Source organism: Pagrus pagrus, assembly GCF_965226575.1.
Source record: "Pagrus pagrus genome assembly, chromosome: 15".
In the NCBI taxonomy this organism is placed as follows: domain Eukaryota; kingdom Metazoa; phylum Chordata; class Actinopteri; order Spariformes; family Sparidae; genus Pagrus; species Pagrus pagrus.
In genome coordinates, this window is record NC_140199.1 from 21773275 (window position 1) to 21798136 (window position 24862).

Genomic DNA, 24862 nt, shown 5'->3' on the forward strand with positions numbered 1-24862 from the left:
TTCCATATGCCACACCGTGCTGTGTGTAACATCTTTGTTGACATTCTTTTGGCATGCGGGTCAGTTCAGGACTGTGACGAGATCACACAGCCAAACAAAAAAAATCAGATCTGAGCAATAAATGGTGTGTGTGAACGCAACCTTTGATATTCGCAGCTAGCTCACATTTTGCTTTCTCCCTCATGTCTGTAGGTACGGAAGCATATAAATGACCTGTATGAAGACTTACGAGATGGACATAACCTGATCTCACTGCTGGAGGTTTTGTCCGGAGACACATTGGTGAGTTTTTCCTGTTATCTTTGTTTTCACGGTCAGTGTTTCTTTAAGGGATAAAGAGAAACTACAACTAAAGACGATGTTTTTGTACAAGGGGACTTCTTAGAGAGGGTAATTTCCTTTCAGATCAGTCTTACGACATTCAGATTGTCATAAGACACCACTGAGGAATATGAGAATTCTACTTTTCTTCCTGTAGAGCAATCTATCACACCTGTGCATGACTGAAGCAGTTCCCCCTCCTCCCTCGTACTTATGTAACAGATAGTAGGAGGGAATCCTGGGATTTGATGGTCTGTAATCAGATCTGCTGTGATTCTGAATCCGCCAAAACCCACTCATAAAGTCACGTTATTTTGTGAATGGTATGCGAACATTTTCTGTTTTTTGTTTCTTTTTCCTTATCCATTCTGGGTTATCTATGACTGTTGTGCTGTGCTGCCACCCATACAGGTGGTATGGTTTGCATTGCTTTATATATAAATGTGTTTTTTTTGGAATCCGTCATGGATCGGGCACTTATATGTACAATGATTACACACAAAAGGTTGTTGTGTTTTAGTCAGAATAAGAAGGAGTCCACAGATCAGAGTTTCCAGCAAGTTCTCTGCAGTCATTAACAAAGTTTAACTTGCTAACTTGCCTTTTTAACGCACTAACTGCAAAAGGCCTCCTATGTTCTTTATTTTAACATTTACTACCTCAAAATTGTCACCAGTTGTCCACACGAAAGCAACTACAATAAGAACAATCAATTTAAAAATCACATAGTATCAACAATCCGAATATAAAAAAACAAGTGAAACGACTCTACAAAGGAAAAGCTGAGCTAATATCATTGTGAGAGTCATCATTTAGCCTCCACAGTTAGCCATGATGATCGTTCATGCATCTCACATGAGTTAGCACAGAAGGATTTTTAATTTAAAAAAAAAAAAGTTTTTCATCAGCACTTGACAAAATGACCGGGTGTGACAAAAAGTATAACCAAACAATTTCAATCGTAACAGAAGAGGGAGGAGATGCAGAACATTTCCTTGAAATTGCAATTATGTATTCAATCTGATCAGACCAAGACAGTAAATTATCTAATTTAACAGCCAGCTCTCATTGGTCTTATCGAGAATGCTCTTTTCCAAATATCAACGCAAGCATTAGTGCACCCGACACACAGCCAGCGCAAAACTGTGACTTTGTTTCTATAAAATTACATTGTGATGGAGTAATATTACAACCATGCGCAGTGTTTCTATTGATGACAGGAAGCTGCGCTGTTACGGTGACACTGTACAGCTGTATAATCAATTTCCACTCCGTCAAAACTTGGAATGACCAGGAAATGAACCACGAGTTGATTGTTTCCATGTGTGGAAATTGTTTGAGTAGCTGCCAAAACAAATAAGACAGTGTACTTGTACTGTGTAAACTCAGCATCCTTTGAGTACTACAGAACCACAAAAAAGGATTGTGGAGTTTGTGCTACATCTTATCGAGTAAAGCCTATTAATTAATTAGAAATGTTAAAAAAAGCTAAATTAAATGTTGTAATATATTAATAAATTACAGTAATAATACCTTAATAAAGCGGCCATATTTTTTTCTGCCAACTTTAATGTAAAACTGATGGATTTTCTTGTAATAATGTTAATAAACAAAGTCAAAATCACATCAAAAATAGGAATTTCTCATGTTTGTGGCCATGTTATCGCAGAATAAAGCCTTTTTGACTTGCAGCTCAAACTCTGTATGGTTAGATATGTATGTGTGTCCAGTCCCTCACATGTAGAGCACATAGCTGCTCAGTAGCTGTAGTACTTTGGCCTCAGACAGTGGAGGGCTGCATGTTATCCAGCAGGCTGTTATTATTTCACTTCTCTCTTAACATGTCATTCTTTCATCTTATATTGACGTAAGGTAACTGTACAGTCCTGAGTTCAGTAATGTTATCATGCTGTGATGTCCCTTACTGTATTAAATATGCATGTACTCCTGTGAGCAGCCCCAGCTGTTATACTCCCTCTCCACTGTGACTAACTTTCATCCTCTAAGTGGCTTTTTATCTATTTTCTGTTTACATCCTCTTCCCCTTCTACTTTCCCTCCTTCTTCTGTTCTCCCCTCTTTAATTGGTTCCTGTCCATTGTCTAACGTCCTTTGATTTGGCCGCCATGTGTGTCCATGTCTTCCTTTCTTCCCCCCATGTGTTGCCTTTTCGGTGATAAGCCAAGGGAGCGTGATTTTCTGAAGACATTGCGGTTGGTGAGTGGGACAGAAGCATGTGCGGTTGAGCAGCATGGCGACACGGTGGATGATGATAAGGGGGTACGTGTGGCTTGCCCCCTCCCCACCCCCCTTTTAACCAACTAAATCAGAGCGTGTTGTGACCAGTTAACAGGAGTGTAGAAACAATCCCACTGTATGATTTGACTTCTTGTAGTCTTACATTATTCCTTTAGCACGTATTGTAGTTCTTCTATGATAGAGATTACCTTCTCCCAATTTTTTGAAATTTGTGATTTCTGTGCAGCACTTTCTGTCATAATGCAACTTGTTTTGATCAGGGAATAATGTCTGAATCCTTGTTACATGACACTGATGATGTGGAGAAATGTGCACATGATCTAAAGACCCACGCATCCTCTTTCACAAACCAGTCAATTTGGCACACTGACCTTGCAAAGGCATTACAAGATGCATTCATTACGAATGAAATTGGCCGTAAAGCCGGGTCTTTATATCCATTTCATTAGCTTTGCCCATCATTGAGCCATCCAGTCAAGTCGCTCAGATCCAACCTGAGCACCAGGACATTTTTCATCTGCTGCTTTTGGGGTGTTCTGATTTTTTTATTGAAGCCTCCAGAGGGCTTCATAGGTGAATGAGATTCACTGAATGAATTTATGAAATGTTGTTGCTTTGCTTTTGAGATGAGCGGGATTCTTCAGCTGTTACCAACTAAGAAAACGTGGCTGAACGCAGCACAAGTCGCTGCTGCTGCTGCTGCACTCTGGCTTCATTGCATTTTCCATTTCATTACCTCATGCTGTGGCCTCTGACCATCAAAGTGCCACAAGAGATTGGATACTTGCTCAAAAAATGCAGCATTCTGATTTATCTGATTTATAAAATGTACATACCGCGAACCAAATGTATTAATGTGTTTTATGAGTTAACTAGCAGGGTTACTTTCTAGTTATTTTTAGGATGCAAATGGTGGAAAATGTTCTGTATATGCACAGATTTTGAGTGGGCCTGCAGATACGGCTACTCTTGATGTGTGTTTTTTTATCTCACCAGATCAGCGGGTAAGAACCTGGAAGCATGTCCTGTGTCCTCCATGCTACTAATCAAATTTTTAATCTGTCCTCTGATGTTAAGAAAAGCCTGATTAGCATTCATGATCTCCCTTTCCGCTTTATGTCCACAGCCTCGGGAGAGAGGGAGGATGCGCTTCCACAGGCTCCAGAATGTACAAATAGCACTGGATTATTTAAAGAGGCGGCAGGTATGAATCAGTGTGAACACACTCTCGAACTCTTCTTCTGACGGCCTTTACATTGAGGACTGGACAACATTTGAGCCCACATAGACAATATTCACATGGCGGCCATTTTCTTCTGACGTCATACTCAGGGTGGGAAGCTCAGAATCATATAAATGGCCCATATATATATATATATATATATATATATATGGCCCAGGTCCTTCTAAATTTTGACTTTCCATTTTCCTTTCAGTTGCTAATCAATCAGGAAGTGGTGAAATGATAATATATTGTCAGATTCTGTACATTTTTATGATTAGCAACCTGTAACACGGCAGTACTTCATTTGATCTTCCCACCCTGAGAGAAAAATGGCCGTCGTGTCAATATGGTCTATTGTCATTATGTAGATTGATGAAGCTACTAGAGGTCAATCTGCAGTCTGAGTTAAAGGGAGCGTTCCCCCCCAAAATGAAAATCCACTTATTATATACTTGTCCTCATGCTGATGTATAGGCGGGTGAAAATTTGTAGTCCACTGGAGCTTCACAGCAAAACAGCAATGAAGTATTCACTATTTGCACCCTTAATGTGTGGTCAAGCTTGTGCACCCACTTCATTCAAACACTTTTAGCTTAGCAACTACAGTGAAGATTTCAGCTGAAAAAAATTACGTAAAAAAAAACATCTTTCCAAATTAATTTGGGGCTTCCAGAGACTTGGATTATGCCAAAACGAGCTGTATGAAGCCGATTTGTTTTGGGCTTTTCTTTTGGTTGTTTGTTTACATTTTAAAACAAGTCCTGACCTACCTCAGTTGTTTATGAGAACGCTGGAACGCTGTTTTGCCGCTCCAGAAATGTTTTGTGGACTATGACGCTTCACCTGACTTTCCATCGGCATGGGGGTGATTAATAATGACTGAATTTTCATTTTTGGGTGAACTGTTCCTATAAGATAAAAATCCATCAAATGGTGATACGATAGCAAAACACATTTTTCTGCCTTTCCCATCACGTCAGTCCACATAATTAATTGGGAGCTTTCACAATTGCAAACATTATAAATATATCAGTCTGTGTGCAGCTTCATTGTTTTGCTGGCGTTGCATCATCTTGAGAGGGACGTGTTCCCTTGTAACCACCAAGGCGAATAAATGCAAGCGAAGGCACACATGTAATTGAGCTGGGACAGCCCCAGTGGTGATTAATTCAACGCTGTCTGTTCTCCAATTGGACTCATGGCACCTTCCAGCTTTCTTTATGAAAAATACCGCTCAGTGGCCACAAACAGTAATAGCAGCGTTTAAGAAGCGCTGACTCCAAATCCCATCCGTGGGGGTTCCACAGAGCTCTGATTGCCCTCCCCTCCCCCACCACAGCCAGGATGTGATGAAGAACTCAGCCCTGCTGAGCCTCAGCCAGATGTGACGTAAGGCTTGAGACAAAGGAATCATAGATGGTCACAAATGAGTTGTTCTATTGTTTTGGCTGCAGAACATACCAGACACATCCACGCGACCACTGAGGTCATTAAATGTAAAACGATCTCCCTGTTGTGACACATTCCATACACATTATTTTCCTCCCTCTGATGTATGGTAGATACAACATTCGTAGCAGGTTTATAGTATTTAATTAGTAGCAGCATTCATTCTCTGTGTCAGCTCCACTGATTACTGTAACGGGGCTCTCTGACATAACATAATGAGTATTGTGCCACCTTGTGGTGCTTGTGGAATGACAGGCATGTGAGTCAATATAGACAAAACACAGTTGCACTCATGTTTGGGCTGCATGATGTGATACAAAATATCATATTCTAATTGTTTTGACTGATATTACTATATGAGTTAGGATTAGTGGGAATGGTCATTTTTACATCACAGTTTTCATTTTCACTGAACAACAAACTATAAAAATCATGCAGATGGGAAGTCAACAAACATGTGTTCTTAAATGTTTGCAATTTCGATAACATTTCAATTCATTTTGCAGCCCTAACTCATATTTTGCACTTTATTAATTCACCAAATCAATGTAAAGGCAGATGCCATCATTTACTAACTGAAAGGCAGCATCTGAGTGCTTAATATTCAGTTTATTAATCATGTGTTTTCTGTCAACAGGTCAAGCTTGTAAATATCAGGAATGACGACATCACAGACGGCAACCCAAAACTGACCCTGGGATTGATCTGGACCATAATTCTGCACTTTCAGGTCAGTGTTTATACTTTATGGTTTAATAGCCAAGTAATTAAGATTATTTATTACCAACATAATGGATTATTATTGCTTTTATTTCATTATGTAACATGTAGATGCTGATAAAGGCTGTTAATTTGTAATCATTGTGTTCCTCATCTTTACACCTACTCCGTGTTGATCTGTTGAATATTGTCGACATTTTAATGCAGAGGATTTCCAACAGCGTCTCATTTATTTCTGTGCTACAGAGTGCTGGCATGTTTGGAGATTGTGTTGTGTAATAGCCTGTCAGAGTCCCTCCAGATTAATGCTTTTAAAACGAGCTCACACTCGCACCAAGTGGATCTTTCTGCTTTTGACCACAAGGTGTCAAAGTTGTGCAGCCCACATCATGCTGGATGCTTGCTGTCTGACTCGCTGAAGATTATTGATGCGTATGATGTAACTGTTGACCTGGCGCTGTAGTTCGTGTTGGATTCAGATGGAGTTGTAACGGGTTGCTTCTAGTAGCAGAAAGTTCTTGGCATTCACATGGTGTATTGAATTTGCATTGGATGTGAATGCAGGTGATAAATGGCTTGAAAGTAGTTTTGTTTTGTTTGTGTAATACATGAAATTAAAGCCAAATTCTACTTTGTCTACGGTGTTTTAACCTTGTTAACATCAGTACAACCAAGAATTAGTGTGTGATTACACTCAGAAAAACTTTTGAAGAGTGTTTTAGTGGTTTTGAATATATTTTGCGCTCTAGGCTCAGTTTTTATTTCTCCCTGATATTCATGTTCTCAACAAAATGTTCTCTCAGGGAATAATAAATGTCAAGTGGGTTGCTCTGTTTGTGCATGCCAGAAAATCCAGGTGTCTGCTGAAGTATTCACAGTATCTATCCAAAAATCCAACAGCATGCACAAACGTCATACTTTAAACATGTCTGCCTCTCCCCCCCTCTCCCTGACTGTCCTGCGTTGCATTATTAATATCTTTGGCACTTAGTACATGACTCAGATGTTGGTGCTGGACAGGAATATTCTAGTAGTCTTTAAGAATTGAGGCTTTGTATTAATGATTTAGAACAAGGATGCATCTGTGTGACTAATGCCCTTATTGAAATAATGAGGGGAAAGTAGTTAATATGATTTCTTCTGGACTCCAGCGCGCTGACAGGTAGCGTCTGTGACGATGCCAGCACCTGCTGCTGTCAGTCCCACGCAAGCCCTTGAGCAGTCGATCTGCCAGGGATGGGCCTGTTTCTTCTTGATTTTGAAGGATAGCAGGGCACTTATGGGGAGAACATTGTGCTATACACCTTTTGGCTTTATTATGTAAGGATGACTGATGGCAGATCAACATGTATGAACAGCGCTCTGTTATTATTTTAAATGCTTTTATATGAAAGGATTTGGACTCACGTGTCCAGGATCTGTTCCTGTTTAAGGACAGAGGTTGTTTAGGGGCCAGACTTGATGTGCTTTTCTTCTTGCTGCAGGCTGTTTTTTTTTTTTTTTTTGTAATTTATATGAATTGATACAGGGTGTGTGCCCTCTCTATCTGCTTTCACTGCTGACTTTTTGTCAAGGTGTTTCAGGCACTATCCATTGTTTGGTCATGTCTGTACAGATAAGAAGTTGATGTCATCATTACACGTGGCTGCCACTGTGACTGGACTTTTCAATGTATGCAAACCTTCACCCTCCTTATCATTGCTTGAATATTATACACAAGAATAGTTTGTAAGGGGGTTGTGCACCGCCTCACGTCACGCTTTCAGCATTTGAAAATAGAGTGGCAGAACACAAATAAACTATAAAAACTATAATGTAGATTACACTATGGCATACCATTTCCATTGCTGTCATAATCGCAACAACAGCCTTTTGAAAATGAAGGACGTTGAGTTTGTGGAGTAGTCTTTTAGGAGTAGTAATATTATTGTATTTTTAAATGTGATGCTTTGGTGTATCCAGGAAATAGATTTCAGACCTTCCCTGTAAACTGGCTTGACATGTTGGTATTATTGTTATGGATATAACTATCACTGTTACTATTTACTTCCTCTCTTAATCTTCCTTTGTGGTAGTTTTAATGTGTGATATGCAGGTGTGGGTATGTTGACTCTTCTTCGCCCTGAGGAAGACTCTGTGGGTTGAAACCAGCTGCTGTTTTTCCTTTTGTGCTGTTTTTCTCTGACCCTGATCTGCCCTAACCAATAAAGTTTTTTAACTACACCCTTGGCTCGGTGTGCCTACGCCCACTTGGCCACTGTGCTTCCTTTTCTGAAGCTGCCACACTAGATTGTATTTGTATTTTCCTGTAGCTGGTGACCACCATGACAACACTCTGCTGTCAGGTGTTTCTACGCTTGGTTGTTTGTTTTGCCCGGATGACTGTCACTGTCTGTGTGTGTACATTCACATGTTCACACATTCATGAGTCGTTGCATTGACTGCATTCACTCACTGTTATTAAAACCCTGTCAATCAAAACAAAGTATCTCCAGTAGAAGTCATATAAATGCTATAAACCATTGTTTCAATGTAATTTAACTTACTCTGATAAGGAAATGATATTAGTATTTGATAGTTTGATGATAAGATAGCTATGAGAAGCACTTGGGGTAATCAGCTCTCTGTAGTATGAACTGTGCTGGCTGTCAGGTGACTTTGACCTTCAGGGAAACTTCCCTGGCGCTCAAATATTGTGCGCTCACAGTGACACGCTGTTATTTTTAGTTCGAGCTGTGTGGTGGCAACACATTTACTCTTTCACACACGACTTATTTCTCTCTCTGCAGTGTAATAACAGTATAGATTTCTCCACAGTGGGCTTGCGCCACACTCCGTCATCCAGTGTTATCTTATAGTTGCTGTAATGGTTTTATAGGGTGAATCACTTCCTGGTCGGAGCGTTTGCCCCCCTGTGAACTGCGGTGGTGGTGATCTGCTCAGATAATAGTGTTTGTTTAAACCATTGGACTTCCAAGCCCCACCTCTGTTTCCACCATTGTACGTAGCTTGATTAATACACAAAGTGAAAGCACTTTGTTGTCCAGCTCGGATTTGCCTCTGCTCCTGCCGCTCTGGTTGACCCACGCTGTTCTGGTTTTCAAAGCATTTCTCACCGGCTGGGACTCCGCTCCAGTTCACGCAGCCAAACGTGCTGAGCCAAAGTTTCTCAGAGCATAATAGCCGGCCTTCCCTTGTCCTCCCTTCACCCTCTCATTACAGACAGAAATATTAGGAAACCTAAGAGGTGGCTCTTACGTGCGCATGTTTACTGTGTAGACGAGGCAGTCTGTCGAGCCTGAAACAGGTCTGTCCACAAGTCTTTTCTCTCCTGCTCAGCTGAGAGCTATAAGCACGTGGGCCACGTCTGTGTGTGCATTTATGGCGTTTGTGCTGGATTAGCAAAGCAAGAGAAATGTTTCAAAGGTCAGAAAGGATTCCAGTGTCAGAGGAGAAAGACATGCAGTGAGGGAGAGAGCCAAAGTGTGACCAGTTCTCAGCCGGGAGTCAATGAAAGGAAATCTCTGATCTGAGTGGAGCTTTATCTCCGGCTGCCGGGTTGTCTGCCACTGCACCGTCTGAAAATGACTTTCTGTCTCTGGGATGGTGACTCGGCAGACCGAGCGGAGCTCACTGGATACTGAAAAAGGCTCGCTGTTGGGAGTTCAGCACAGTCCATGGGTAAGGGAGCGTACGACTGTCAGCCATGGGAAACATCTGTGGCTGTGTTCGAGGACCTAAAGAGGAATGCTATGTCGACCCCAAGAAAGCTCCACTGAGGCCAGAATCTAAAGAGCTCAAAGGTCGCCGCTATTTTCAGAGGAAGAAGAGGAAATCAGAGGATTTTCAGCCTGTTGTATCTCCCAGGAGTCCTGGAAGTGAGGCTGTTACAAGCGAGGCCATTTGCAGTGGTGCAGAGCCTCAACATGGCCCAGATGGGAACACTGAGGAGCCCCAGGTAGAGCTGGATAGACCTTCACAGGTGGAGACACACCTATCCAGGCAAGAAAGCCTCAGCAGGGGTGTCTATGTCGGAGAGGTACCAGTTTTAATCCTCAGAGATTCCAGTAATCAAATCAGCAAGAGGTTACCCTACAGGTCGGGAAGGTTTTCAGAGGAGACGGACGGTGACAGAAGCCGGTTCGCTGTAGAGGCAAAGCTTCATGGCACAACTTCCAGAGGTGCCCCAGCCAAGGATGGTCTGCTGGCGAAGAAGCTGATTCGACGTCAGTTAAGGAGGGCTGTTAGCTTTGGAGCAGTGGAGCACATGCTGAGGACTCTGAGGGGTAATGACAGACCAGGGAGCGAGGAAACGTTTGCCAAGATTATATGGGGCTCTCAGGCACACAGGAGGAGGAGACGGAGGGCCTCCATCTCCTCTGGTTACGAAGAACATCTTCCAGCTCCTGCCAAATGTATTTCCTTCCAACAGGAGGTAAACTTATAACATGTTATTAATAGAGGTGTGGGGGTGTAATTCAGCAGTAGCACTTTATAATAAGAGTACAAATCATATACTTGAGTAGTGCCTAACTAATACATGACTCATGATGATTGAATGTTTGAATCAATACATGATACTTCAGTCCCTTATGCTAAATATTAACAACTGGTCAGGTCTCTGACTTTATGTGATCACAGTTAAAACACATCAATCGATCAAGTTACCTGGATTTCAGTTTCATAAAACTTCATTTATGTAGCTGTATTTATGTTTATAATGTAGATATTAACATCTGACGCATCCAGGCTGATAAAATAAAAATTGTATTAGGGACGCACAATATGGATTTTTTTCAGCCAATGCCGATAACCAATAATTACCTGCTTCTCAAGGCCGATACTGAGACAGATAACTGACAATTTCACATTTTTATATTTTTATATTTTAAAAAGAAGTTTATGCACAACAGGATAAGAAAGGTTAAGATGTTGTCAGCAAAGATGGATGATTAAATATTCCACAGCTCTAATCAGTTAAAACTTCTTTTTCTCTTTCTTCTTTTTCTTCTTCTTCTGTTTATTGGCGAATCGCAAACCAACTTCCAAGGTGCAAACACCTACCTACTATATTTGAGTCTGTAAATACTTTACTTATTAGGTCAATGAAAGTTGACTGATATCGACTATAATTTCACTGATACAATAAATATTCGATAATATAAATTTCCCAGTATTGGTCTGATATATACTGTGCTTCCCTCATCTCTATGAGAAAAAGTACTATTCTGCTCTCAGTGAGGCTGAGCAAAAAGATGGGCCTAAAATAAAGTTTTATGTAACTTGAATCCAGTTGATTTGGTGACATATCAATTAAAGTATTTATGCACGAGCTAACTACAGTATGAATCAACATACTTAAACTGATGATCTATGAAGTGTGAACGAATCACATGAAGTGAAAGTAGCGTGTTAATTGTAAGCAACAGGAATTAATGATACAGTCTGTATTTATTCATGCATTAAATCATCCCGAGTCATGCATTCATTAGGCATTAAAGACTTGTTCCCCATTGTTAAGTGCTCATCAGCGTGGCCCGTTGTTTGTAGAGCATTACGTTATCACTGAGGTGTCTTTCTGTCTGTGTTCATGTTCATTCTTGGAGACGCTTTGGCCGAGTCCAAATGTCCACCCTCTGGACTTGTGGACTTCAGTTGTATGTACTGTGGCATAATCACGTCATGTCAAGTCTGTGGACAGACTTGGACATGTGGATGCAGCCAACAGCTCAACAATCATGTGTTATAGAAAGCGTTTCTACACCACAAGCATGACCTGTGCAGAAAAGAATGTCAAAAGTACTTTGGCAGCATCATCAGATTTTTGTGCTGCTCATCTGTATGCAGGGACAGGAACAGTTTCTGTCATTGCCCAAGCAATAGTTAACCAAGGAGATCATTCACATGTGTAATGGAAAAGCGACTCTTTCAGTGGAAACTAAGTAAAGTAAAATTTGTTTTTCTTGAGAGATCATGTTTGACAGAATCAGAAAAAATGGTTTCTTAGATTTAAGAGCTTTCTGTGAGATTTGTCAGTTTTGGAGTGATGAACAGGCTCTGTTCCTGTTTCTCACCTTCGCTGAGGAGGCTTTGGTTTTGTTGAGTACATTCAGATCATGAATTAGGTGTTCACGCTTAGTTAGTTATCTCACCGGGAACAGTTGGTCATGTTTCATATTATAGTGATTGCACAGGGTTCATTAGAGACTTGTAGACTGAAGTTTGTGAAAGATTGTTTTTGTTGATTTGAGGAAATCTGTTCCTCCTTCAAGATCAGCTGTCACGCAGCAGCGCTCTGAAATCAATCTGATAGATAACTGCAAACATCTTGGGACAGTAATTGACAGATAATAGTAATTTTGTTTGTAAGAAAGCACAACAGCCCTGAAAAAACCCTGAAGTCTTTTGATGTTTGTTGCTCTTATTGAATCTGTTTTATCCTTCTGAGTTTCCTACATGCAGTAAAATTCAGATCTTTGATTTTTAGGAAGTGTGTTCTTATGAAGACCAGATCATCCTTTGTTTTGGCTCCCAGCAGGACTAAAAGGATCAAATCAACCTTTCTTTTAGTGGCTGTATGCCCGTTAACATGCCCGGTCATACTCACCTCAACTGCACTGAATTGATGTTTGAAGCTGTGTGTAAGTTGGAAGTTTTTTTCTTGAGGATGGTGATGTTTGTGTCTGTGTTGATCCAGGCAGAGCTGTTGTGTTCTGTGTGCCTGACAGTTCTTTCTGTTTCTGTTTTTCACGGCTGTTTTTATGACTGAGGGCGCCTGGCTGCAAATTCCCCCCCTCAGGGTGTGATAGAGATTGATTGATTGATTGATTGATTGATGGATGTTTGTGGCTCTTCTCATAAAATCTACTGTCTGTGTTTCTCTGCTCTTGTTCTTTTTTCAAACCATGATGTGGCAGAACATTTTCGATGATATAGAAAGTGGAAACAAACCTTTGGAGATGTGTTACATGTGCTCTCTGGCGTATCTGGCTGGTTGGGAAACCAGGGATACCTGTGCTACAGCAGCACTGTGGAGCTCAGCCTGTGAGGTGGCATTGTTTGTTATGCGTCATCTTAATCGTCAGTATGAAATGTTGTAAAACTATTTATTACACATCTCTATCTCATACCCCCGACCAGCTGGCACTTGACATGTTTAAAGTGCGAACAGAGCTGTTAGTGAACCAGATAAGGAAACTTTAAATTCATTAACACTTGAGTCTTATGAAATTAAATACATCCCAGCTAGAAATTTGTTCTGAGAACGTCCCCCCTGGTGTATGGACTTTGCCTTTTAACGTTCTCAGAATGTTCCCAGAAGGTTGTGATGTGAGTTGAGTTCTTTAGAGGAACGCTTCGAGGAACGCTACTAAAGGACGTTCCCTCTCTACATTATATTCTTTCACTGTCATTATAATAACTCTTGTAATTTTTTTTTTCTTAATTTTCTTTTGTCTTATTACAATAAATATTATCTTTGTGATGTCTTTGTTGAAACAAAGATTTTAGTTTGTGGTGTCATTACATTTGAATGCATTAGGCAGGGCTGTGTGATAGGACCAAAATCAGTCCTCTGGATATGAATCAATCAGTTGTTTCATATCCAGATGACTACATATATATCATGTTATCATGTATTTGCCGTAAATTCAATGAATAAATAGCTTATATAAAATGACCACATGGAGAGACCTTTTTTCATATTATATACTCCATCTATATAAGGTACACACTCATATTTGATCATTTTCTCCTTTAATTTAGAGGCTCTGTGCACATTTTCTAAAATATTAGTGGATAAAACTTAAAAACACTAAAAAACACTTTTCTTTTTTGTACTTTATTGTAAGGATGCTATAAAAATACATCTATTACTACTACTAAGCATACAAATGATAATGAAGTGAATTAGAAAAAACAGAGGTTAGTAAAATAAGTTAGTTGATTTACATACATATATACTTTCTACATACACACAGAGTATCTATATATTAGCTCCTGTTTGGGTCGGCGCTCCTCCTTTTGTTCTGGCTTGTCGTAGTCGTGCTTTTTGGAATAACCTTGTTCTGTGTCACGTTCACTCTCCTTCATGTTTGTTTTTGTTAACATAATGCAAATATTCATGCCTTAAATACCTCAAAGCGTCATCAAAATGACAAAGAATGTTGGTGTAAAGAGTGTGATGTGCGACATGAAATAAACAAGCATAATATGAAACGGCAGATGTTTTCTCTTCTCACGCTGTAGTATACTGTCATGTCACACAGCCCTATTTCAAGATGGTGCTGTTACCACGCCTAATCTCACAGGGTTTTTGGTCACAACTTTGTGGGTCAGATTTTCAAGCCTCCACAACTGGATATTAAACATTGGTGCAACTTATATTTAACATCTTGAATGTTTTTTGTATTGTGACAGATCTCGGAGATCCACGTGACAGGGGAGTCCGAGGACATGACAGCCAAGGAGAGGCTGCTGCTTTGGTCCAAGCAGATAACAGAGGGCTACGTAGGTGTTCGATGTGACAACTTCACAACCTCCTGGAGGGATGGGAGGCTATTTAACGCCGTCATTCATAAATACAGGTACAGTAACACTGAAGGAACTGCAAGGGTTTTTCAGAACTTTAGGGTATCTTTCCCTCTTTATTTTAGTTGTCATGCCTTGATTTTTGCCGTCTTTATAGTCTCTCTTTCTCTCTCGTGCAGGCCGGACATGGTTGACATGAGCCGTGTGTCGACGCAGACCAACAGATCAAACTTGGAGCACGCGTTTGGTGTAGCAGAGCAGCTGGGTGTGGCCAGACTCCTGGACCCCGAGGGTAAGCTCCATTCACGCTCTCATATTTGGATTTGTTGAAAAACACCCTTTGAATGCCTCTGTGCTATAAATCATGTGGAGGGAAGCTTGGATTCTGTACAGCTGATTGTCATGTGTTGCATTCGTGACCATTTTGGCTTTTACCTCCCTCCTCAGACGTAGACGTTCAGTCTCCAGATGAGAAATCAGTCATCACGTACGTCTCGACACTGTACGATGCCTTCCCCAAAGTACCCGACGGTGTTGATGGAATCAGCCCTAATGTAAGTGGATAACATTGGTCCACCCAGTCCAAGTGCTGAGAAGTGCTTTATTGCTGATGATCCTTCTCTCTCTCTGAACAGGATGTTGATATCAAATGGGTGGAGTACCAGAACATGATCAAATACCTCAGCCAGTGGATCAAACACAATGTGGCCATAATGTCAGATAGATCATTCCCCAACAACCCTGTGGAAATCAAGGTACTCAAGGATTTGAATCCTTGTTATTTGCTTTGTTTTGCATAAGTTGAGCTTCGGCTGTCTCATTTAACAGACTGCATAAATCGTCGGTGAGGTGAAGGATAACAATCTGCTTTAGATAGCTCACGTGCAGCATCTGTCTGCTGTAACTGAGACTCAAAGAGGTATTGATGGATTCGAGAGAGCAGCAGCCATCCATTTGCTGCATGAAGTCGATAGCTGTTATCGGTTAAGGCGCTTTTATGCAGCTATTTTAAAGACAAAGCATCTTTCATTGTGATCCCTGCTTCCTTTCACAGGCACTTTACACACAGTATCTGCAGTTTAAAGAACACGAAATCCCGCAGAAAGAGAACGAGAAGACAAAAATCAAAGATCTCTATAAAATGCTCGAGGTATGCAAATGCACAACACGAGAGCGCGTTGGTTTGATGGTGTTAGACCTACACAGTGTTGTGTTAACAAGTCTCTGTTTGGCCGACAGATGTGGATCGAGTTTGGACGTATCCAGCTGCCCCCGGGTCACCACCCGAACGACGTGGAGAAGGAATGGGGTAAATTAATTGTTGCCATGCTGGAGCGAGAGAAGAGCCTGAGGCCTGAGGTGGAAAGGTATGTGCAGCCACTGAGCGTATTAATACTCTGTCCTGCCTGGCTCAGCATTATAAGGTCTAATCTTTATAGTCTTTACAGCCTAATATTACAGATTACTTCTCAGCCATAAGTCACCATTTACCTAAGAGTGTTGAAGTGACACGCAACTGGTGTTTCATATGACAAAATGTGTGAGCGTTAGCAAGAATTATTGTTGTCATGAGCTTTTCAAAAAAAGGTAGTTAGATAAAGCAGCGAATATGCTACATGACTCAGCACAACAGCTTCTGAGGTTGGTGCAGCGCTCCAGCATCGTATTACAAGCCGACTAATGTCTCTACTGAAACTGAAGATGAGGATCAGTGTTGATGTCAATGTAGAAATCCCCTCACAGGCGCGTTGCACGCCACGATTTGATTTCTATCAACATATTTATGAGCTGCTGTGCTCAATATTTCTTGATCAGATTTACTGCAGCCAAAGTGCATTGTTGCATATGATAAGGCCGAGCTTTGTGTTCTGCTTTTTACACACGATCGAGTGATTCGCAAAACATGCAGAAAACATGAATCGTTTACAAAAGCACCTACTGAAAAATATGCTTGAGTAGTGAGAGACTTCAGAAAAAATGGAGTTACTGTAGCCACGGCTGGTCCTTCATAAACTGATAACTCCAGTATAGATGTTCCAGTTCCCATCACAGACAGCCACAGATCAGGTGTGAGCACACCGCATCCAGGTCACAGTGCACACTGTGGTCTCTACTTTACTGTCTCTCGTCATCAGACTACACCGATGATGCATGACTAGTAAAATTCAGTATGAAGTATAACCAGCAGACTTTAGTATAAGTTTTGAATGCTTCAGTGGAGACATTTTCTGATATATTAAAGAGCGACTGCTCTCTCATGGCAAGCTCAGTCAAGTTTTTTAGCTTTGGCTCTGTGTGTTTGTTTGCAGTTGATCTCATTGCTATGGAAGCTCAGATGTCATTTTTTTTACTTCTCTGTTGACAATAGTTTTGACATGTTATCATCTCCATCCCTGCCTTCACGGTGTATAAACACAGCGTTATTAATGTTGGGTGTGGTGAAAACTTTCAGAGACAGCCATCCAGCCCTTTTGGCAGCGCCCTACACAGTGTCAGCTGGTATAAAGGTGTACTGTCTCAACCTGCTGTTTAGTTTTTATCCCCGAAGGCGGCACATTATTCAGGGGTGGGATTCATGTTACAACGCCCCTCACCTGGCCGTGCTGCTATAAATATGGGCGAGTTGAAGGCGGCTCCCTCAGTTAGGCGAGCTCGAGGCTGGGACCCTTCCAGAGGGGCCATTAGGATGAGAAATGTGACAGTGATTGTTTGAGTGGCTGCAGGTAGCAGCAGCGGTGAAGTAGGATGGCCTATCTGAGCGGGATGTCGTCTATTAGCAACAGCAGCTACAACAGTTTGTGCTCCAATGACACCGCTCTCATGGAGCCTTTACAAATCAACAGCTCAATCTTTCTCAATAACAGCATTGCCTACGGATCCAGGTGATGTTCGAGTGCGCTTGGTGTTTGTCTTTGTTAAAGTGACAACAGCTGTAAAGTAACACTTCTACCGTTTTGTTTTTGCAGGCTTGAGATGTTGCAGCAGATTGCCAACAGGGTCCAGCGGGACTGTGTGAACGGAGAGGACAAGCTGGCGTTGGCAAGAATTGCACTGCAGTCTGTGAGTTTTGACTTAATGTTAAGTGGGGATCAAACAGCACAGACTATTCATTATTTGTCTTGAGCTTGAGTCCCTTTGTTTCTTCTGATAAGGATGCAAAACGTCTCGAGTCTGGTATTCAGTTCCTACATGAAGCTGAGATCGCCGGCTACCTTCTGGAGTGTGAGAACATCCTCAGACAACAAGTGGTGGACATCCAGATTCTCCTGGATGGGAAATTCCCCTTCGCAGATCAGCTTGTGCAAAGGTACAGAGCATATCCTCTTGTAAAAAAACAACACACTGTCTGGGAACTAAGATTGAGTTTTTTTTACTTTCTTTACTTTACTTTATGATAAATATGAATTTGTGATCATCATCCCAAATGAAGCTATGGAAAAGAGAAAGCTTTCTTGCTGCAGGGTGTGACTATTTACGTCACACATGCTGCCTGTGCACCTGCAATCTTGCATCTCATTTTTTAAACAATTGGTTGTCACAATTTCCTGTTGTGTGTAAACGAATGAAGAAAAAACATCTATTTGCAAATTTTTTCCCCCTGTTTTCCTGTGCAACCATTGTGAGAAATCAGTCTGGAGCCTGCATATCCTGTTACCGCTGGCAAAAACACAAACAAAACAGCTTTATCTTGGCTCTAAACCCTGCCACCCACTATATATTACGTTATGATTGTTGATATTATATGTTTCTTAGCTGAGCTGTGAATAGTTCTTCTTTCTCTTTTTCTAAATTTCTTGTCGCAGATGTGTATAATCCAAATATGCATAAGTATAAATAAACATTTTATTAAAAATAATACAACAGATTGGATTTTCCCCTTGCTTCAATCCATCTCATATTGTTGTTCCTGTTTGATTTCAGGGTATCGAAGCTCCGGGATGACCTCCTCGCCCTGAGGTCCGAGTGTTCCTCCGTGTACAGCCAAGGTCGCACCCTGACGACGGAACAAACCAAAATGATGATCTCAGGCATCACGCAAAGCCTGAACTCCGGCTTCTCGCAGAACATCAACACAAGCCTGACACCAGCCCTCACCCCAGGGGGGTTAGGCACCCCTGGGTCCACATTCACCTCTAGCCTTACACCGTGCCTCACCCCGTCCTTGACCCCCGCCTTGACCCCCGGCCTGCAGCCCACTTCAGTCCAGAGCTACATGGGCGGCAGCGGCGGCGGCATGGACCCGGGCAGCCTCAGGCAATTGAAACACATGCAGATCCGCAAGCCCTTACTGAAATCCTCACTGGCAGACCAGAACATGACAGAGGAGGAGGTCAACATGAAGTTTGTTCAGGACCTCCTGAACTGGGTGGATGAGATGCAGGTGAGACGCCACCATCAGTTTCTGTGTAATCTGCTGTAGCATTAAATCAGTGCGTACAAGATATTAATCTCTTTTTTTTTTTTTCGTTTTAAAGATGCAGCTGGATCGTTCAGAGTGGGGATCAGATTTGCCAAGTGTGGAAATGCATTTAGAGAACCACAAAAGTGTACACAGAGCCATCGAAGAATTTCAAATGAGTCTTAAAGATGCCAAACTGAGTGAGGTAAGCGTTTCCCCTCTGTTTTGTTTATAATCTAAAAGCTAAGTGTTGGCCTGAAATGGTGCTGCAACTGCCGATTATTTTCTTTATCGAATGATCTGCAGATTACTTTCACAATTAATTGTTTAGTCTATAAAATGTTAAAAAATTGTGAAAAAATCATCAGCCCAAAGTGACATTCTCAGTTTGCTTCTTTTGTCCAACCAACAGTCCAAAACCCAAAGACTCTTCATTCACTTTCATAAATTACAAAGAAAAACAGAAAATCCTTACATTTAAGAAGCTGGAACCAGAAAATGTTCGACATTTTTGCTTGAAAAATTACTGAAACGATGAATTTGATTATCAAAATAGTTGGCAGCTACATTTTTTTTCGGTTGACTCATCTTCGCAGCCTTAACCCTATTTTCACTCTCTGAATACATGAAAGTAAACCAAAACATTTCTTCATTTCTTTCCTCAGATTCAGATGAACATGCCCCTGAAGCTAAACTATTCAGACAAACTCAACAAACTAGAAAAGCAGTATGAGCGGCTGCTGGTAAGTGATCCACGATCTAAAACTTTGCTGCTGCAAACTCTCTAAATGATCGATGCGCGTTGATGACTGGCGCCCGTTCCTTTCAGAGCTGTTCACGAGAGCGACAGAGCCACCTGGAAAGCCTGCTCGACTTCGTGTCGCAGGCGACTCAGGAGCTCATCTGGCTGAATGAGAAGGAGGAAGAGGAGGTCGCCTTCGACTGGAGCGATCGCAACAGCAGCATCTCCAAGAAAAGAGACTACCACGCGGTGAGCCATTCAATGACCTGTAAACTGTGACATTTACTGTGCAAACAGAGTAACAGGGGCTTGCTCAGACACTTCGTCGTGGAGGTTTGGCTGCGTTACAGCGGCGTCATTTAACGAAACAATACTCTGAGTTGAGGGATTTGTGTATTGTTGCCTGAATGATTAATTTCATACTGAGAGCTGTGAGACAGGATATGAGATTGTGTGAGAGGACGGAGCAACTGGCGCTTTTCCACTGCTGGATGCACGAGATACTCAGCTTAATGTCTTCCACACAGGACCTGATGAGGGAGCTGGATGAAAAGGAGGAAGCGATCAAGTCTGTGCAGGACAAGGCAGAGCGCCTCATGATCAAGAGCCACCCAGCCAGGCTTACAATTGAGGTAAGCCCTTTTTTTGTATGCTCAGCTCTGCGGTCAGTATAATAATTAGATAGCGTCTCCACCCTGCATTCAGCTCCCACAATGATTAAAAGATCAAGGAAGTCTTGTAATTTTCCAGACTCATACCTGGGGTTTTGTTGTGTTTCTCCTCTAGGCGTACAGAGCTGCCATGCAGACTCAGTGGAGCTGGATCTTACAGCTCTGCTCGTGTGTAGAACAGCATCTCAAGGAGAATGCTGTTTATTTCGAGGTGAGCTGCCGCCTGCGTTTCACTCAGTGGTGCATTTTTTTTAGTTGTCACGTCTAACTTCTCACTCTCTACCCCTGTGCAGTTTTTCAGTGATGCCAAAGAGTCAATAGACTACCTTAAGAGCCTGCAAGATGCCATTCAGAGAAAATACAGCTGTGATCGAACGAGCAGCCTTCACAGGCTGGAGGATCTCATTCAGGAGTCCATGGTAAACTGATGGGAAGATGTGAAGTGTGTGTGTGGATATTGTAAATAAGAATGAACAAAACAACATTTTTCTTTTTGTTATCTCAAGGATGAGAAAGAGCAGCTTCTTCAGTACCGCAGCACTGTGGCCGGGTTAGTGGGCAGGGCCAAGAATATTGTGCAGCTCAGGCCCAGGAACCCTGACAGCCCTCTGAGATCCTCCATCCCTGTGAAAGCCATCTGTGATTATCGTCAGATAGAGGTACGCTGAGGTTCTCTGTGCTTCATTACACCACATTTAAGTCCCCCTCCACATATGTATTATGGCATGCAAAAACAATTCTCAAAATTCTGACATGGTTTTTTTAGGGGAAAAACAGTATATGAGGTCTTTTCTGGCCCATCCTCCATCCAAATTTCATGGAAATCTGTGTTGTAGTTTCCTGCTGAATTTGGACAAAGACACGTTATGGAGGCAAATTCTCCCTTGTAGCGTCTCCCCTTAATCTCAGTTTATTCAAGATTTATAGTAAATCTGTTCTGTTTCTGTATCTCAACTCTTTCAGATTACCATCTATAAAGAGGATGAGTGCGTGTTGGCCAATAACTCTCACCGAGCCAAGTGGAAGGTCATCAACCCGGCAGGGAACGAGGCCATGGTGCCCTCTGTGTGTTTCACTGTGCCCCCACCCAACAAAGAGGCTGTTGACATGGCTGCAAAGTGAGGCTTCATTTTTTGTCTAGAGAATTCTTTATTCTTGAGCTCAAATGGCTTTTACCAATTGTGTAACCTGACCTGATGAATTATTCATGTCTCTTCCTTCCCCTGCAGAACTGAGCAGTTGTACCAGAACGTCCTGGCACTGTGGCACCACTCCCACATCAACATGAAGAGCGTGGTGTCGTGGCATTACCTCACGGCTGATATACGAGCCATCCGCAACTGGAATGTGTCCTCGGTGCGTTTGAATCATTATGTTTCCCCTCATCAGACTCTTCAGCACCAGCTAATGTTCATGTGAGGACAAATGCAAAGTGCATTTTTGTCTTATTTCCACTTTTGTTCCTCTAACCACTACAGATAAAGACCATGTTACCCGGCGAGCACCAGCAGGTCTTGAGCAACCTGCAGTCCCACTTCGACGAGTTCCTGGAAGACAGCGAGGAGTCCGAGGTGTTCACAGTGGCAGACTGTAGCCAGCTGGAGAGAGACGTCGCGGCCTGCAAAGAGTACTACCAGGAACTGCTCAGATCTGCAGAAAGAGGCAAGGCTCACATTCCTCTCCTGTCCCCCCCAACAAAGAGCTGCTGGTGTACATTGAACATAACATCGTGAGGGAAACACATGGCTCCATAAGCCTGTTAAGCCTTAAGTTAATGCCTTCTGGAATTATGCTGTTGTTTTTAACTGAATTAAGAGGAGTTTTTAAGCTGATGTTTGGCCTCGCTGCGAATGAAAAGAAAACACAGGGATGTTCTTCATGTGAGCTTATGGGTTTTAAATAGGGTGGAGCATTTGATATATTACGTTGTGGTGTTACACAAGTTTGTGTTGATAAACAGGGACAAATATACATGTGTATATAAAGCCCCTTTTTTTTTAAAGCTCTTATTTTAACCATTTTTTCTTATTTGTGTGTGACATCACCTTAGCAGTACAAAGTGCCATTGATTTGACTGCATTGTAATAGGTCCTACTTGGCCTTATACTGTGCTGATGATGCCACCTAGAGGCAGACTTGTGTAGCTGTTGGTAGTGTGTTAGACATGTTGGTCGAGTAGTGTCATATTTCATATGAAACCAAACCATCCTGTCACTGTCATATTTTATGCTCTTATGTGATTATTTGTACTAATCACATCTTTCTCATAAACAGAGGAACATGAGGAGTCAGTCTACAATCATTACATCTCAGAAATACGCAACTTCCGGATGCACCTGGAGGCCCACGAAGAACACCTGATCAGGCAACTCCGCACACCACTGGAGAGAGACGACCTGGAGCAGAGTCTGCAGCGCATCACAGAGCATGAGGTACACATCGGGGGAATCAATAATCATTTAGCAGATTCAAGGACTCAACAGTGTTGTTAATTTAATGGTGGTTTCTATGTGTCGTCCTGCAGAAGAAGACAGCGGAGCTGAACAAACTGAAGGAGGACCTTGACGTCATGAAGGAGAAGTGTGAGCTGTTCCTCAGACAGGCTGCGGGTGCTCCTTCTGTGCCGACGCTCTCCTCTGAACTCACCGTCCTCGTTCAGAGCATGAGCCAAGTGTACTCCATGTCCTCCATTTATATGGACAAGTAAGACAATCCTCTTTTTTTGGAATAAATATAATAGTGGCATTTACAGGGTTTCTATAGGTCCATAAACAACTTTTAATATATATGAAATTCATTTAATTAAATAAACTTGAAATTTATCTTAATTGCCATAAACATTTTATTTCATTTCATTCATCCAAGGTCCTTAAAAGCATTAAATATAAGTGTCTGATACCTGTAGGCATGTTGATTTAGATCTTTTTCCTAGTTAGATATTTGAAGTTAAAGTACCTGAATTAAATACATGTTCTCTGTGTTTTGCAGACTGAAAACAGTGAGCTTAGTGGTGAAGCACAGCCAGAGTGCAGAGGCGCTCGTTAAGGCCTACGAATCCAAACTGTACGAGGAAGACGCCATGAACTCTGACGTCAAGACCATTGAGTCGGTCATATCAACACTTAAGGTAAAACACTACTGGATTCTACATTTTAGAAACATTGGCGACATTATTAGCTCATTTTTGAGTGACGAGTCCTCCTTCTGTGTATAGCAATGGCGGTCAGAGATCGACGAGCAGCAGGAGGTGTTCCACGACATGGAGGACGAGCTGCAGAAAGCACGAGTCATCAGCGACCGCATGTTCAAGACGCACAACGAACGCGACTTCGACCTCGACTGGCACAAGGAGAAGGCTGATCAGCTGAGTGAGAGATGGCAGAACATTCACTCTCAGATTGACAGCAGGTTCGTCTTAATAAATATTCAGATGATTTTTTTGTATTAAAAGTGTAAGTGTTGCTCATTGATAATACTCATTCAATTTCAGGCTTCGTGACCTGGATGGTATCAGCAAATCTCTGAAACACTACAGAGACTCCTACAGTAGTCTGGATGAATGGGTCAGAGAAATGGAAGCAGCACAGCTGAAGGCCCAAGAAAACAAACCTGAGGACAGCAAGGCACTGGCTGAGCTGTTAAACAAACAGAAGGTAGGAGAGTTCACTTCCTCACTGTCAGATATGCTCATGGATGTGTACATTTATATTAAAATAATGTCTTTTTCAGGTCCTTGTTGCTGAAATTGAACACAAACAGAGCAGAATTGATGAGTGTCAGAAGTACTCAGAGCAGTACTCATCTGCCATCAAGGTAACCCAAATAATTTCAGTTCCATTCATCCCATTTATTTTATTTTTGTTGATATTTTAGAATTTAGAAGTTTGTGTCTTTTTCTTTTAAAGACTGATTGATGATCTAAAGTGAAAACTGCTGTCGTTGAGAAAGAAACAACCTCGTAAACTTTCACATTAACCTCTTGTTAGGATTATGAACTCCAGCTGATGACCTTCAGAGCGATGGTCGACTCCCAACACAAATCCCCTCTCAAGAAACGGAGGATGAACAGCTCCTCTGATGCCATCCAGCAGGAGGTAAAACGGTGGTTTAACTTTATGTCCAGTCCAGCTCTGCTCTATGCGGAGCACATCTTAATGATATGCTTAATTTTCTTTGTCATTTTCACACAGTTTATGGATCTCCGGACCCGCTACACTGCTCTCGTGACTCTCATGACACAGTATGTGAAGTTCGCCAGTGAAACTCTGAAGAGAACTGAAGACGAGGAGGTGAGAGATTCATATTTTAGGACTTCCTGGCTTTCTACATTTACAGTGGCTTTTGCATCACCTTTCAGACTGTTTGGGCCATGTACTGTACTGTAGATGTTTAACTTATCATGCTTGCAGGTATTTCATTTCTTAATTTCTTCACTTTGAAATAGTAAATTGTGAAATGATGCGACAAACAAAAACACTTATGTTTTTCTACTCCTTATCTGCTTTAAGTTCTTCACTTGACAGCTCATGATGCGTGAAGATCTTTGCT

At 41.8% G+C, this 24862-nt stretch overlaps 1 protein-coding gene across 4 annotated transcripts in view; it reads left to right on the forward strand.

Moving 5' to 3' along the window:
• dst (dystonin) overlaps nt 1-24862 on the forward strand; it is a 121313-nt gene that overhangs the window by 28082 nt on the left and 68369 nt on the right. For 2 of the 4 annotated variants that reach the window (XM_084375007.1, XM_084375008.1), the window contains exons 6-36: nt 193-282; nt 2502-2600; nt 3706-3783; nt 5891-5983; nt 14392-14558; nt 14682-14794; nt 14950-15056; nt 15138-15257; nt 15557-15652; nt 15742-15869; nt 17469-17562; nt 17655-17809; nt 18424-18883; nt 18978-19106; nt 19567-19644; nt 19731-19892; nt 20171-20275; nt 20430-20525; nt 20608-20733; nt 20821-20973; nt 21278-21432; nt 21544-21670; nt 21793-21976; nt 22589-22746; nt 22839-23017; nt 23303-23441; nt 23529-23722; nt 23805-23967; nt 24044-24127; nt 24301-24408; nt 24505-24603. In XM_084375007.1, coding sequence (XP_084231133.1) covers nt 193-282; nt 2502-2600; nt 3706-3783; nt 5891-5983; nt 14392-14558; nt 14682-14794; nt 14950-15056; nt 15138-15257; nt 15557-15652; nt 15742-15869; nt 17469-17562; nt 17655-17809; nt 18424-18883; nt 18978-19106; nt 19567-19644; nt 19731-19892; nt 20171-20275; nt 20430-20525; nt 20608-20733; nt 20821-20973; nt 21278-21432; nt 21544-21670; nt 21793-21976; nt 22589-22746; nt 22839-23017; nt 23303-23441; nt 23529-23722; nt 23805-23967; nt 24044-24127; nt 24301-24408; nt 24505-24603 — 4239 coding nt within the window. The remainder of the gene's footprint in view (nt 1-192; nt 283-2501; nt 2601-3705; nt 3784-5890; nt 5984-14391; nt 14559-14681; nt 14795-14949; nt 15057-15137; nt 15258-15556; nt 15653-15741; nt 15870-17468; nt 17563-17654; nt 17810-18423; nt 18884-18977; nt 19107-19566; nt 19645-19730; nt 19893-20170; nt 20276-20429; nt 20526-20607; nt 20734-20820; nt 20974-21277; nt 21433-21543; nt 21671-21792; nt 21977-22588; nt 22747-22838; nt 23018-23302; nt 23442-23528; nt 23723-23804; nt 23968-24043; nt 24128-24300; nt 24409-24504; nt 24604-24862) is intronic. The other 2 variants (XM_084375010.1, XM_084375009.1) reach the window with 1 other exon arrangement.